General features: G+C 46.6%; 1 protein-coding gene and 1 long non-coding RNA gene across 2 annotated transcripts in view; one reads left to right on the forward strand and one right to left on the reverse strand.

Annotated features, from left to right (window-relative positions):
* LOC118075824 (uncharacterized) overlaps positions 1-15,956 on the forward strand; it is a 43,873-nt gene extending 27,917 nt beyond the window's left edge. The window contains exon 3 of the long non-coding RNA XR_004691448.2: positions 15,812-15,956. This is a non-coding gene — a long non-coding RNA (uncharacterized LOC118075824). The remainder of the gene's footprint in view (positions 1-15,811) is intronic.
* SRRM4 (serine/arginine repetitive matrix 4) overlaps positions 1-16,208 on the reverse strand; it is a 123,577-nt gene that overhangs the window by 3,743 nt on the left and 103,626 nt on the right. Inside the window, 4 exon segments of the mRNA XM_035098140.2 lie at positions 955-1,065; positions 2,991-3,164; positions 3,166-3,195; positions 3,806-4,137. Coding sequence (XP_034954031.2) covers positions 955-1,065; positions 2,991-3,164; positions 3,166-3,195; positions 3,806-4,137 — 647 coding nt within the window.

Consider the following 16,208-nt stretch of genomic DNA (forward strand, 5'->3'; position numbering starts at 1 on the left):
CCCCCGGATTCTTACTGGCCCGGGGAGGCTCCTTCTGCGCATGTCTGGAGTCTCTGGGCATGCGCAGAAGCGATTTCTGGCGCTGTGGCCATTTTGGAAATGGTCAGAGCATGTGTAGAAGCAACTTCCGGTGCTGCTCTGCCCAGTTCCAAAATGGCCGCAGCGCGACTTCCGGTGCCACGCCGCTGCAGATCCCGGATTTTTCAATCTGGGAGTTGGCACCTATGTATATGTATGCCACTACTGCGGGCCGTGTTTTGTTAGCCCCAAAATGGAAAATGAGCAAGGTTCCAACCAAAGAAGAATGGCAACTTAAGTTGACAGAATATGCACAACTCGCAGACTTAACATATAGAAGAAGAGAACAAGAAGAACATACAATTAGAGAAGATTGGAAAACGTTTATTGAGTATATGGGAAATAACTGTGTATGGCTGAAGACACTGGCAGCATTAAGATAAATTGAACAGTGTAAATAAGTTATGATGGATGTAATAATGGAATACTGAGTGGTATAGTTTCTGTAAATATGCAGGGATTTATGATACGTAAAATGAACCATGGAAAGAGAAGAAGGGAACTCATTGATATCTTAAGGATGTAAAAATGAGTAAATTGTAAAACAGAAAATTTAATAAAAAATTTATATAATGCTTATCTTAGCTCAGGCAAACACACACGTTCTTGTTGTTTACTGGATTTAGCAGCTGCCGATTTACTGCCCACCAAATCCAAGTCGTTCCTATCTCTTAAATATCTGCGAATGCCAAATCTCTTTCAACCATCTACAGAGCCTTCAAACATCATTCCGCAACCACCCTGTGAACTGCCCTGAGACCCCCAGGTATAGGGTTGTATATACATTCAATGAATGAATGAATGAATGGAGATCCTGGATGAGAAGTGTGTGGATGGTAAGATGTGGGCACTGGACACAGCATAAGCGAGTGGTACCTGATAGGACTATAGCGAGCATAGCTGGGACTTCGTCGTTGCCTGGAACTTCTGCTCCCGGGGCTTCTCTTGCCGGACTTGGGTGAGTAGCTAGGGGAACGTGAATAGGATCTGGAAACAGGTGAGATTTAAATATAAGGCTGATGGGAAAGCGCAAGAGGCGCAAGATTCAACCCCCAACAGATGCCGTATGCACTGGAAGGTGGTCATGCTGAGGTTGTGGTTACACAGGGCCACAGAACTGGTTCACAGAGACTTCTTGCTACCTGGTGTAGGCTTCTGTTGAGCTCAGGGGTGGAGAACCCTTTGGTCCTCTAGATGCATACCTTCCAACATTTCTCCGATGAAAATAGGGATGTCCCATTCCATAATGATAATTTTACTATTTATACCCCACACATCTTAGTGGGTTGACCCAGCCACTCTGGGAAGCTTCCAACATATGGATGGAAACATAACAAAACATTAAACATTTTATTAAAAAAACAAAAACTTTCCCTATACAGGATTGCCTTCAGACGGCTAGGGGGGTCAGATAACTCCATACCCTCCAACGTTTCTCCAATGAAAATAGGGACATCCTAAGGAAAAATGGGACATTCCAGGATCCAATCAGAAACCAGGATGGCTTCTGTAAATCTAGGACTGTCCCTGGAAAATAGGGACACTTGGAGGGTCTGTAGATGTTGTTGGACCTCAGCTCCCATCAGCCCCTGCCAATGTGTCCCACTGTCAAAAACGTTGGGAGTTTCATAGATCATAGAATCGTAGAGTTGGAAGGGACCCTGAGGATCATCTGGTCTGACCCCCTGCCATGCAAGAATATGCAGCTGTCCCATATGGGGATTGAACCTGCAACCTTGGCACTATCAGCACCATGCTCTGACCAACTGAGTTGTAGTCCAGCAGCACCTGGAGAGGCACAAATTTCTCAATCTGCCTGGTATGAATGGCAGCCAGTGTGGCACAATGGTTGGAGCATCGTACAAGGACCTGGGAGACCCCGGTTCGAATCCCCCCACTCAGCCATGTGAAGCAGCTTGGGGGCCAGTCACTGCCTCTCAACCTAACCACCTCGTGAGGTTGTTGGGAGGGTAAAATGGGGACTTGGAGAACCATGACCTCCTTGGAGGAAAAGGTGGGATATAAGCACAATATATAAATAATATACACATTTATATCATGCATTTTAAAATACTACCTGATCAACCTAAACCTCTATGTGGTTTCAAAACTTTTTAAAGCAAGCGCCCCCCCCCCCCCCGGACATGTATATTTGATATAAATTTAAACATGTAATTTTATTTGTGTGAAAACTGCTGATTTTGTTTTTGAATTCATTTTTAGGTTTACTTTTTTAAAAAAACATTTTGGTAAATTGAAATGTATATTTTATGTAAGCTGCTTAGAAGCTTCGATGACTAAGCAGCATATAATTCCAATGTAAAGAATGAGTTCGCATAAAAATGCAGACCTCTGCAGTTTCAAAACAAATATACATAATCAAATTCCACGTTAAAAGTATGTTTCAGGATAAAAGTAAAGGTAAAGGGACCCCTGACCATTAGGTCCAGTCGTGACCGACTCTGGGGTTGCGCGCTCATCTCGCATTATTGGCCGAGGGAGCCGGCGTATAGCTTCCAGGTCATGTGGCCAGCATGACAAAGCCACTTCTGGCGAACCAGAGCAGCACATGGAAACGCCGTTTACCTCCCCGCTGTAGCGGTTCCTATTTATCTACTTGCACTTTGACGTGCTTTCGAACTGCTAGGTTGGCAGGAGCTGGGACCGAGCAACGGGAGCTCACCCCGTCACAGGGATTCGAACTGCCGACCTTCTGATCAGCAAGCCCTAGGCTCAGTGGTTTAACCCACAGCACCACCTGGGTCCCATGTTTCAGGATAGGCTTCTCTAAATGTAAAATGCTTTGGTGGGTCCTGAAAATGATAAGAGTGAAGGTGCCTCTCTGATATCAATGGGGAAGGGAAGTTCTAGGGAGTCAGTACTGCCAATAGATGACCCTAAAGATACCTCACCTTGTCCCTGATGAACAGGATCTGCTGTGTGAAGACCGGGATCCCGCCTTGTGATGTAATAAATGGGAGTGGTTAGACTCTGGAGATGACCTGCTGGATGTAGAATCATTCCGGGCACATGACCTAAGAGGCGAGCCAGAAAAAAACAACGGTTGAAAACAAGACTTTCTTTTCTGAGTGCCCAGGAGATTGCAACAACCCTTTTCTTGAAAAGGGATATTTCACACCCAAAAATAGCATTCTAGCCTTACAGGAACTTGGTACAGCAAACCAGTTTCCACTCCAGTTTCACTCCCTTTAAAAGATGCAATTCGAAACACAGAAAGCTGCCTTATACTAGGTCAGGCTACTCATCCATCTGGCTCTATACTGGCTACTCTGACTGGCAGCAGTCTACTCTTTACCCATCACTGCTAACAGAGACCCTTTTGCCTTGCATGAAAAAGGTCCCAGTTTCAACCCCCAGCATTTCCAAGTAGGGCTATGTGAGAACCCTCTCTGAAACCCGTGTCAGCCATGAATTTGTCTAATCCTCCTTTAGAGCAATCTAGGTTGGTGTTCATCCCTGCCTCCTGTGGCAGCGAGTTCCATAGTTTAACTAGGCGCTGTATGAAGAAGGACTTTCTTTTATCTGAATCTTCCAACATTCAGCTTCATTGGATGTCCATGATTTCTAGTGCCATGGGAGATGCAGAGAAACCTTTCCCTGGCCAATCACGGCATGCATAATTTTATAAACTTCTTTCATCACCGCTCAGGAGCTACAGCAACTTCCTGTTGCTCCGGAGCTCAAGACTTTCGGGGTGGTTGCTCACCTTTCATCCTTGGCTCGAACCCTTGGAGATGGATTGTCTAAAGTTGCCCCCTTAGTCCGGGAGAAGCAGCTGGTGAAGGAATTTCCTGAATCAGAACTGCTCCCGCTGCTCACCTTCCCGGAAGAGAAGGCCCGGCTGAAACCATCACAGACTTGATCACATGGTGGTTTGGGGCCCCCCTTTGACCTGGATGCACTTGTCTGGGTGGATGGAGGGGAAGAAGTATCATTTCCTGAGTCGTATTCATGGGGCTCTCCATTCTGTTGGGCCAGCCTGCCAACCCGACCCTCTGCTTTTTTAAAGAGGTCAGCAGGACACCCAGACTTTGAAATCTGCAAGCAAAAAAAAGCCATTGGCCAGCGTTTAAATAGATTTTTCCTCAGCCCATTAGTTTTGTCTGATTTTATACACTCAATCATTATTTTATTTTATTTTCAAATAAACCTTTTTTCTTTTCTTTTTAACCATCATGATGCACAGTCTGTAATCAAAGGAAAGAAAGGAAGGAAGGAAAGAAGGAGAAAGGAAGAAACAAACAAAGAAAGAAAGAATAAAAAAACCAAACAACACATCTCCCTGAAAGAAAGAAGAAATGTCTGTTTTCCCCACCCAGATATAAACTGGAAGATTTTAAGGCATCATGCAAAGAGTCCTAGGCATGCGAATCAATGTTGAATGAAAGATCAAATAAAAAAATATATAAAGCAGACTTAAAACCAAAGCCTTCTCTAAAAACAAAGGGGTTGAAAAAGAAAAGGAGTATCTTTAAAAAGACGGACAGACATATGCCTTAGAAATTAAACAGAACAGAACAGAATCCTGCAAGCATAAACCAGCTAAAATTAAGCACTTCTAGTTCCCATTGATTGCAGCAGGGGAGCCTTAAACAGCCATCGCTGACCTGGTTCCCTCCAGATGCCCCCTGCTGGTGGGGGCTGATGGGAGTAGTAGTCCAGAACATCTGGAAGGCATCAGGTTGGCAAAGGATGGTATTAATCGTGCACAGGTTCTTCCTTGAAGAAACCAACAGAGTATAAGGAGGTAATCCTATGCACCTGAATCCCCCAACTTGGGAAGTCCTCCAGCCTGTTTTGGATGACAACTCCCATCAACCAACATGGTAAATTGTCTGGGGTAATGGGAGATGTAGTCGAGCAAGATCTGGAGTGCCACAGGCACCCCATCCCTTATACAAACAAATGTCCTGTCTTGCCCTGACTTTGACTGGATGCCACTGGAAGGACATAAGGCTGGCCAGTGGTTTCAGCACCATGGAGAGCTCCAAGTGAGCTACTTGCCCCAAGAATGCCTGGGACTTAATTGAAGCCTTCATTGCCTCCAGGAGCCAGAGCAGCTCTTCTGAGACACCACACCTTCCTCAAGGTGTGGAAGGACATACTGTCTGGGACTGATGGGAATTGTAGTTCAAAACATTTGGAAGGCACCAGGTTAAGGAAGGCTGCTGTACACATGATATGAGATTAAATCCCATTTGAATGCAGTGGGGCTCGATCCCCATTAGATATGGATCAATTGCATGCTCCGTTGAAAGGAGTGAGACTTAACTCCTAAGGGAACATGCCTGGAGCCAAGCTGTAGAAGAGCTTAACTTTGGCTGGGATCTTGCCCTTTTGTGATTGATCTCCATTTCAAATCAATCAATCAACTCTCGACAAGGAGATGGGATGTCTATCACAAACTTTAAAATAAAAGGAATATCTTAGGAATGGCATAAAGGAAATCTGGCAGGCAAATTGTAATGCCTTGAAACAATAATCAAAAGAAGAAAATTAAAGATAACTTTAAGAAAACAAAAAGCAAAAACTCCCTCTGGGAAAAAAAGGTAGACATATATATATCTCTTGGTGTGTTTCTCCCCCTCCTAGAAGGCACAGCTCAGGAATGGGGAACCAATGGACCCCCCAGGTGCTGCTGGACTCCATCTCCCAGCATCCTCAGCAGCCAGAATGGCCAATGGTGGAGGACGCTGGGATTTGTATTCCTGCAATATCCAGGAGGCCACAGGTTAGTCACCCCTGGTACAGCTCATACTTTCCAGTGACCTCTAGTAATAAATGTCCTAGCATCTTGCGGTTTTCATCCACTTACCAATCAAGATTTCCTCCTTTAGTAGGGTAAGGTGTAAGAAAAAGGGAAGAGTGGGCATCATAAGTCCATCATTAGAGTCTCAAATTACAAGAGAAGATTAAAAAAAAGAAGAATCCACAAACCCTCTCTCTATCTCTCTCCACTCAAGTGTTGGGTGGTGTTTTGTTTTTGTCTTGTCCGATTTTAAACAGCTTTGCCACCATTTTTTCTCTCTCTCTCCAAACAATCCCTTTCGAGCTATTTCCTTTTGATCACTTGTTTATCTGGGATTTATATGGCATCTATTCATATCATCACCTTTGGCTTTTAATGCTGACCCACATAAAAAATAATAATTAAAAAACCATTAAAAGGAGAACGGAGATTTATTTTCATTTATTTTTTTGTAAAAGAAAAAGAAAAAGGAAGATTTCCCGCTTTGCTTTTTAGTGAGGACCAAAAGGAAGACATAGGCACTGGCTACAAAGTACGAACACACCTGTTCTCCCATTGATGCTTTGTGGCTCCCCACAATATCATCAGATCCATGGGGAGATGTTCCTGGGTTCTACGGCAGCTCATACTAGCCTCCCCTGCAGACTGTCCCAATGCAGATTGCAAGATGTAGCAAAAAACAACAACCACCTCCAAATCTCACAAAGCAAGCTGCCTTATACCAAGTCAGCCCCCTGACCTTATCTAGCTCAGGACTGCTTTTGCTGTCCGGCAGAAAGGGACAGCTGGTGCCCATTGAGACTGCTGGGGAAGAAGGCAGGGAGTCCAACAGTAGAGGGCGCCAGAGCCAATGACAGGCAGAACCAACTGATTCTAGTTCCCCATCCTTGTCCCTACTGAGTTATGCAAGGGGCAAGACTGCGACTAAGGGAGAGGAAGCTGAAAGCCAGGGCTGCCCCCTGGAAGTGGAAAAGCAGGCAGCAGAGATTGAGTTCTGGTGGGGGCAGTGCCCCATTCTCCACTGGCATCCTTGGGCAGCTGTCAGGGCCTCGGGGGTCCCATCTGCCAGGTGGCCGGATATGGGATCTTTCCAGCATTTTAATTACCCACAATGCCCCTGTCATAGTGTTGCTACTCCATTGTGAGCAATGAAAACTAAAAAGGGGTCGGTCTTCTTCATTTCTTGCAATGCCCCAGAATGATGTTACACCAGGGGCATTGTGGGTAATTAAAGCGGTGGGTGGTTCTCAAAGCCCTTTGCCACAGACCCTTGCCAAGGTGAGGAGGAATGTACCAGGGGACACCCTCAAGCAGGGGTTCCCAAAGTGGGTGGTACCATCCCTTTGAGGGGGATTACCTAGGGGGTGCTAAGAGGCAAGTGGGAAGGTGTAAATGGCTATCAGACTTTGAAAAGCTAGTATTATGGGATCATGTTCATCAATTTTGTTGAATTAATAATAACACATAATAATAATTTTATCATTTGCACTCAGCCTACGTGACTGACTTGCCCCAGCCACTCTGGGCGGCTTCCAACAGATATAAAAACACGAGAAAACATCAAACATTGGAAACTTCCCTATACAGGGCTGCCTTTAGATAATAATAATAATAATAATAATAATAATAATAATAATAATAATAATAGTAGTTTATACCCCGCCCATCTGGCCGGGTTCCCCAAGCCACTCTGGGCGGCTTCCAAAAAAACATTAAAATACAGAAATCCATCAAACATTAAAAGCTTCCCTAAACAGGGCTGCCTTGAGATGCTTTCTAAAGGTCTGGTAATTGTTGTTCTCTTTGACCTCTGGTGGGAGGGCATTCCACAGGGTGGGTGCCACTACCAAGAAGGCCCTCTGCCTGGTTCCCTGTAACGTGGCTTCTCGTAGCGAGGGAACCGCCAGAAGGCCCTTGGAGCTGGACCTCAGTGTCCAGGCTGAATGATGGGGGTGGAGACGCTCCTTCAGGTATACTGGACTGAGACCATTTAGGGCTCTAAAATGACTCAAACTAAATGGTTTATACTGGATTTTCAATAAATGTGCAATTAAGGGCTACTTGCTTTGAATTTTGTCATGATACCACCTTCCTTAGCAGGGATGCCAACTTGAATAAAATATTGGGGGAGGGGGCACGTAAGCCCTGCCCTGCATAATTGATCACAAGATGTGGTACATGTACACTATCTGAATGGCAATGTCCATCAACTTTGGGGGTCCCCGGCCCCCTCAAATATTTTATGGGGGCGACGACGTAAAGACCTCGGCCCCTGGGAGTTGGCTCCTAGGTTCCTTAGTGGGTTGTGCAGACTGCTATTCTGAGCACAATCATACCTTGGTTTTCGAACAGCTTAGTTCTCGAATGTTTTGGCTCCCAAATGCCGCAAACCCGGGAGTGAGTGTTCCGGAGTGCAAACTATTTTTGGAAGCCAAACGTCTGACATGGCTTATGCGGCTACTGATTGGCTGCAGGAAGCTCCTGCAGCCAATTGGAAGCCGCACCTTGGTTTCTGAACGTTTTGGAAGTCGAACGGACTTCTGGAATGGATTCCATTCGAGAACCAAGGTACGACTGTGATGGTCAGGGTAGGGGGAACTGGGGGATGAGTTTATGGAACCAAGAAAAAGTTTCAGAGCAACTACCCTAGACTATCTGCATATAAAGAAACTGAAATATTAACTCATTTAATGTGGGGCCCGGGAACTAACCCTCAGACCAATGTTCCACAGTTGCTGCGCAGATACCTTCTGCCATTCATTCTCAAATGCGTTAATTTCACGGTGGGTGCTTTGTTTCATATCGCTTTGCTTAGATCTCCATCTAGGTGAAACGATGGAAATTGCTCAGTTCTCTTGTCAAGAGAACATTGCTGTTACCATTTTGCCGCCAGGCCATGGGACTGTGAGACAGGCAAGAGTCCTGCAGGGGGAACTTCACTAAGCCTACTTACTGTTATCAAAAGTCCCATTGAACTCCGCAGGACTTAACTTCTAACTAAACATATTTGGGATCAGGCTGTTTGCAAGTTTCTGGTCGGGTCAAAACATTATTTAATTGAAGTGGGAGGAGGAGAAAAGAAAGGCTCGTACCTCGGGCTTCAATTTCCACCGAATGCTTAGCTCAAGAAGCAGGGTAGCCCAATAGGTTACAAAAGTATAATTGAAGCGAATTTTCCAATTAAACTGAACAAGCCTGTTTGGTGTGCTTTAAATGCCTCCTTGGAGAGAAGTTGCTATCAATTTTCTAAACCATATGGAACCAGCAATTTTGCAGCATGCTTAAGAAACCTCTCTCTTTCTAGGGGGTCTTTCTTGTGTTTTAAAGCTCCAACTTCAAAGTCAGAATATCCTTCCCTTCCCTTAGGTGCCTGGCGGCGGAACAAGCCTGCACAAATCCACAGATTTTCTGCATGAAGTCCCAGATTTTTCTTTGGCTGTTCTTTCCTTTACTCTCTCATACAACACTCCCACCCCACCCTGAAAGTGTGCACATCTATTATCAAAATGTGAGTGACAGCCGCCAGCTTGGTTGGTTTCAGAAAAGGATCCAGCAAATCCACGAAGGATATGGCTGTCGATGGCTGCTAGCCACAGTGGTTATGTTCTACCACATAAGCATGTTGGAAGAGCCTGCTGGATCAGGCCAATGGCCCATCTAGTCCAGCATCCTTTGCTCACAGTGGCCAGCCAGATGCCTGTGGGAAACCAGCAAGCAGGATTCGAGCACAAGAGCCCTCTTCGCTCCTGTGGTTTCCAGCAACTGGCATTCAGAAGCATCACTGCTTCCGACTGTGGAGGCAGAGCATAGCCATTGTGGGTAGTAGCTATCGACAGCCCTCTCCACCATATTGGAGGCAGTGTGCTTCTGACTGCCCAGTGCTGGAAACTCTGGGATGAAAAACTCTGGGATGAAAAGAGGGTGTGGTCTGTTGTACTAGCATGGAGGAACACACAACCTCCATCTTCTGATCAGTGTGTGTTTGCCCTTTTGTATGATGCTGTGTGTTTGGAGAAGTGACTGCTTAGTCCAGTGATGGAGAACCTATGACACGCGTGTCGGACATGACACACAGAGGGCTCACTGCTGGCACACGCCCCATCGGCCCATTTGTGCTGCTGTTGCTGCTGTTGTTTTTCCCCCATTTGTTCTCCCACTCCTCCTACAGCTTGTCTCCGCTAGAGCTTGTCCCCGCTGTTAAAACCCAGATCCTTTTTTGTTGTTGTTGTTGCTGGTAGCCAGAGATTGTTTTTTAACCCTTTCTGTGCTGAGAATACCTCATTGCCGACACCTGACCCACTACCAGCTGGCTCAGGAGAGGCTGAGGCGGCTCCTGGGTCCAGTAACCCTCCGGCGTCTCCTGAGCTGCAGAGACTCAGAGCTGAGAGGAGGAGAGACCTGAGTACTCGCAGGAGGAGTGCTTGCCTTCAGGTGAGACAGGGTGGTGAGTCATCGGGGGATCGGGACCGGCCATTACCTCGTCAGAGATAAAAGGCGGCCAGACCCTGCCCCAGGTTGCAGGAGCAACATTGCTGCTTGTCAGATCCTGCCTGTGGTCCTGTTCCTGACCTTGCCTAGTTTCCTGCCCTGCACCCTGCCTTAGCTTCATCGGACTGACCCCTCGTTGATTCCTTAGACTTTGGACTGGCCATGGACTTTGGCCCTTGGACCAGCACATCAGGTCCTGTTTATTGGCTTCTCAGAAATGTCATCTGGTACTAGCCCACCATGAGAACAGGATGCCATTTGCCGTGAATCAGCAGTGCTCCTCCTAATCCTCCTCCTCATCTTACTTGCAGTATTTGTAAACAACAACAACAACAACAGGCTGGCCTCCTGTTTGGTGAAGAGCCTTCTCCTTCTGCTCATCTGGCCATAGACTTATTCAGAATCTTGAGAAGCCACCCACAATGTTCCAGAGGAAGGCTACATCAGCCGTTCCAAAGCACTGTGGGAAATTCAAAGCGATGGGTGGTTTCCCAGCGCCTGCTGTTGCTAGGCAACTGTGCGGGGCTTGTAGGCCACATGTCAGCAACAGTAAGCCTTGTCAGTGTGCTGGAATGCCAAAGCTGTCTAGACCAGGGTTAGCCTTCCAATACAGTGGTACCTTGACTTACGAACAGCTCGACAACCGAATTTTTCGACTTGCGAATGGGGCAAATGGCCGCACGCTTACGGATTTCTCGGCATCTGAACGGAAACCGCGGTGGTTTTAGATAGGGTTTTTTCGACTTACGAATTTTTCGATGGGGTTGCTTCGACTTACGGATTTTTCCGTTCCCAATGCATTCCTATGGGAAATCGCGTTTCCAATGGCGCTTTTCGACTTACGAATTTTTTGACCTACGAAGGTGCCTTCGGAACGGATTAAATTAGTAAGTCGAGGCACCACTGTACTGGGAACTTCAACTTCCATCACCCCTGAACATTGGCTGGGGCTCATGAGAATTCTCACAAGTATCTAGAGGGTGCCATGTCAACTTCCCCCGGTCCAGACCTAGATCTGAACTTTCCCCTGCCATAGCTCAAGTTTAACCGTCCTTTTTTTAAAAAAAATTAACTCAATTAGTGCTTTTGCTATTAAGCTCCCCAGGAGGCATCCTGATTAAATTTAATGGGCAGTGGAATAATAATGCTTAACAACGAGTGTTCAGAGTTAAAGTATAGCAACAGCAACTATCTCCATAGCTTCCCTCTCAGGCTACCCTTACCGATAGGAACAGACAACCCTTGGTCATAGAGTGGGGAGACTGGTTGCCTTTCTCTCCTTTGATGCTCAGCTTAATTCTATTGGATCTGACATTTACAAAGATCCACTGGAAAAAGCAAAGTTTGTGCTCTCCCTCCTTCTCTATCTCTTTCTGGAGCAGAAAGTGGCTTTGCGTGGCACCCAAGGCACTTGCTCAAAAATCCAAATCTGCTCATTAACTGAAAGAGGTGGGTGACCCCTCTTTCAACTGTTACTCAATATGTTAACTACGCTAAACGTTCAGAGTGAGTCATAAATAGGGGTGGGTGACTCTGTCTCTTTCAATTTCTCATTTTTCCAATCTTCAGTTCTCCACATCAGCTTGCATTAAAAAAAAAATCCTCATGAAAATCCACCAACATTTAAGAGCACATTTATCCTAATATGCTCATTTTAAAAAATTCAATACAGTGGTACCTCGACTTACGAATGCCTCGACTTCCAAAGGTTTCAACTTATGAAGTTGGCAAACCTGGAAGTATTTTCGCCTCGCGCGTGCGGTCTGCGCCTGCACAGAAGCGGCATGCGTGGTCTGCGCATGCGCAAAGCGCAAAATTGCGCTTCGTGCATGCGCAAAATGGACGCTTCAACATCCGAAGGTTTTGATTTACGAAGAGCTCCGCGGAATGGATCGCCTTCGTAAGTCGAGGTACCACTGTATTGCACAATATACACTTTTTTTTTTTTGCAAAACCATTTCCCCCTAAAACATTGAATTTTTGTGTGTTACTACTAAATAGATGGGACCCAGGTGGCGCTGTGGTTAAACCACTGAGCCTAGGGCTTGCTGACCAGAAGGTCGGCAGTTCGAATCCCTGTGACGGGGTGAGCTCCCGTTGCTCGGTCCCAGCTCCTGCCAACCTAGCAGTTCGAAAGCACGTCAAAATGCAAGTAGATAAATAGGGACCGCTACAGCGGGAAGGTAAACGGCGTTTCCATGTGCTGCTCTGGTTTGCCAGAAGCGGCTTTGTCATGCTGGCCACATGACCTGGAAGCTATACGCCGGCTCCCTCGGCCAATAATGCGAGATGAGCGCGCAACCCCAGAGTCGGTCACGACTGGACCTAATGGTCAGGGGTCCCTTTACCTTTACCTTTTACTAAATAGATAGATAATTTTTAATGGACACTTTATCCCAGGATATGAACGTAAGAACATAAGATAATGAGAAGAGTTTGTTGAATCAGGCCAATGACCCATCTAGTCCAGCATCCTGTTCTTACAGTGGCCAGCCAGATGGCTCTTGAGAAGTCTGCAAGCAGATTCAAGCACAAGAGCAACTCTCCCTTCCTGTGGTTTCCAGCAACTGGTATTCAGAAGCATTTCTCCCTGCATAGCTGCCAAGTCTCCCGTATTCTCCGGGAAACCCCCGTTTTTCCAGCTGTTCCCAGCTGAAAAAACGGATTTCCCCCCGGTTTATTCTGCCGCCGCGGCCATTTTGGAACTGGGCGGTGCATGCTCAGAAGCGACTTTTGATGCTGCTTTGCCCAGTTCCAAAATGGCTGCAGTGCGACTTCTGGCGCGATGGCCATTTTGGAACTGGGCAGAGCAGCATCAAAAGTCACTTTGGAGCATGCTCCACCCAGTTCCAAAATGGCGGCAGCGCTACTTCCGGTCTGCTACTTCCGGTCTGGTCCCTTATTTCTCTGACAGGAACTTGGCAGGTATGTCTCCCTGTGACCATGGAGGAAGAGCATAGCTATCATTGGCTAGTAGTTTTTGATAGCCTTCTCCTCCATAAATTGATCAAATCCTCCTTTGAAGCTATCCAAGTTGGTGACCACCACTGACTTCTACCTGTCCTGAACCTTACAACATTCAGCTTTAGTGGATGCCCATGAGTCCTAGTATTTCTCCATATCATGCCTCATTTAGAAACTTCTATCATGTCAACTTTTTGACTCGCCTGTTCTCTAAATGAAGAAATCCCTTACATCTCCACCTCGCCTCATAGAAGAGTCACTCCACCCCCTCCATCATCTGAGTCGCCCTTTTCTGAACCTGTCCCAACTCTAGAATATCCTTTTTTGAAGTGAGGCCAAGTGTGGTTTGCACCATCAATATACATTTTTGTACACATCACTCGACTCGAGAACTTGGATTTGCAAACTCCAAAGAGGCGCGAATTCTGAAGGATGGCTAAATTTCAGTTCTCCTATTGTAGATTCACCTTTAAAAGCAAACTGAATCAAATTCCGCCCCGGTTTCCAGCACACGTCACCTAAAACCGAAGGCTGTGCTTTTCATGCAACACAGCTTCCTTCTTCTAGCATCTCTTTCAAAGTACAATGGTCTGCTTGTAAACCTACCTAGGAGGAGCTATTGCAGAGAAACTTCTACACATAGGGGGCAGAAGTGCCCAGACCAGATTTCACACACAGCACAGTTTCCATTTTGCTGCAGTTCACATTCTGCTAAAAACCATGCTATTTGTCTGCTGTCCCCAGTGGCAAAATTACATATGCAATGTACAAAATCAGTCAGATACATTCCGCAAGTCACTTTGCCATTGTATCATTTGCAGACTGAAAGCAACAACAACAGTGAATACTGATCGTTTTTGCTGGATTGATTTCCAATACAGACATGGAACAAACAAGGAAACGCCAGCAATTTCTGCTCTCATTTCTGGTTTTGTTGGAACGCTCTTACATCCCTACTTCCGAGTCTTTTTAGTTTCTACGCCTGAGGGCAGGGCCCAACTCTCTCTGTCTCCGTCCCTGTCTCTCTCGTTAATGTGAGCCACTTGGGGCCCTGCCATTGGGTAGTTTGAGATGGCAACCTCAGGTGGCATATACTGTAGGATGGCAGCAAAATATTGAGCTCCGTAAACCACATGCCCTCAGGCGTGATAAAGGATACTATACTGTCACCGGTGTTAAAGTCTGGTCTGTTGGTGTACAAGGAACGGGGGTGGGGTGGGCATCTTCTCACCCTTTGCCTCAGGCAGCAGAATGTCATGGGCCAGCCCTGACATAGGGCAATGATATTTGCTTGAAATGACACACACACACACCAAATAAATACATTTTTGAGAGTATGCACTAACCAAGGTGAGGCCATGAAGATTCCGCACACTTTCACTTGAATGCTCTGATTTAGGGAAATGGGGGTCTCAGGATGTTGGGGTTCGAACAGTGGCGTAGCAAGGGGGGCGATGGGGGTGGGTCGCCCCAGCTGCCACCCTGGAGGGGGTGTGACACTTGGCGCCCCACCCCACTGGGGAACATTTTTTAAAATTTTCTGTTGCATGAGATTTTTCAACTGTTCTTATATGTTCTTTCAATGCTGATTTCATATCTGAAGTCGGTTTTGTTCTGTAAGCTCTAGTTTTTTTGCAAGTCATGTTTTTCACTTTTTACCAGAGCCGCATGGGGGGGTGACAAAAAAAATTCCGTACTGGGTACCACCTGGGCTTGCTACACCTCTGGGTCCAAATGCAGCCATCCAGACCTCTCTCACCTGACCCTTGATACTCTCCCTGGACCACACCCTTCTTCATAGACCACATCCCTCACCAGCTCCGCATCACACACCCACCTAAGTGATCATCTCTGGCTGGACTTCTGAGTGATAATGCCTCTCGCTTACCTGGTTTGAGGACAGGAGAGGGTTTGGTGTGAGTGTGCGGCTAGAAACCAGCCTACTGTATGAAGGTGAAACTTACATCCATTGCTCCACCTGCTTTTACATCTGGCCTCGCCCACCACTAGCATGTGGCCCCTGGAATGTAGCCGAGAAGGAAATATGGCCCTTGGCTGAAAAGGGTTCCCCAGTCCTCTAACACCTACACAGGAACACTTGTTTGCTTGTTTTATATAAAAAAGGCCCTAGCAAAAAAGCAAGCACATTAAATTAACACTGCATGGCCGCTCCTCTGTCTGGCTTGGAGGTGGAGGAAAGGCAAGCCTTGGTGCCAGAAGTAGATTCATCCAGGCAGGCTTTGAGCACAAACAAACCCGGCCTTGAGCTCACAGTGATTGCTGTGCCCAAGCCAGCCCTGTTACATCCGTGTGTTCAGAGGAAGAAGGATGCCCCCGGGAGCCGGATGCCCATTTTCTCCTCTGATGCTCACAAGGTGTCTATTAGCATCCATGGGAGCAGCCACGGGGCCTGGTTATCGAGAGTCCTCCAGTATCCCCCTTTGTCTCTCACCACCCTTGCACCTCCGCTCCCACCCAAATCAATGCAAATGTTGCTTTTTTAAAAAACAGGTTTAATCTTGCGTGCCTCAGAGGACCGAACCGCCTGGGTGCAAGAGGCAGCGAATCCACCGAGCGGAAGAGGCACGCTACAAGAGACACCCGTGTAAAATATCATCGCTGGAGGCCACTGCCTTGGTAAATGTCTCCTCTGTATTATTCATGGGCTACAGCCTAAGCAATCTCTCGTCCTCCTCCCCACCCCACCCCATCCTCCGCTCTCCCTTTCTCTCCACCCTCTGTGCAAAAAACGGCACGCTCTCTATACATCAGAGAGCCATGCCGTTAATAATGCATAGAGCTTTGAAACCGACTTTTAGTATAACATGCCTGTAATTGAGTCATAAACATTGCATAACGGATCCTTGGGGCCTTAAACCAAGGGGCAAAGCAGAAAGATGGATACTTA

This window comes from Zootoca vivipara, chromosome 17 (genome assembly GCF_963506605.1).
Source record: "Zootoca vivipara chromosome 17, rZooViv1.1, whole genome shotgun sequence".
Classification (NCBI taxonomy): domain Eukaryota; kingdom Metazoa; phylum Chordata; class Lepidosauria; order Squamata; family Lacertidae; genus Zootoca; species Zootoca vivipara.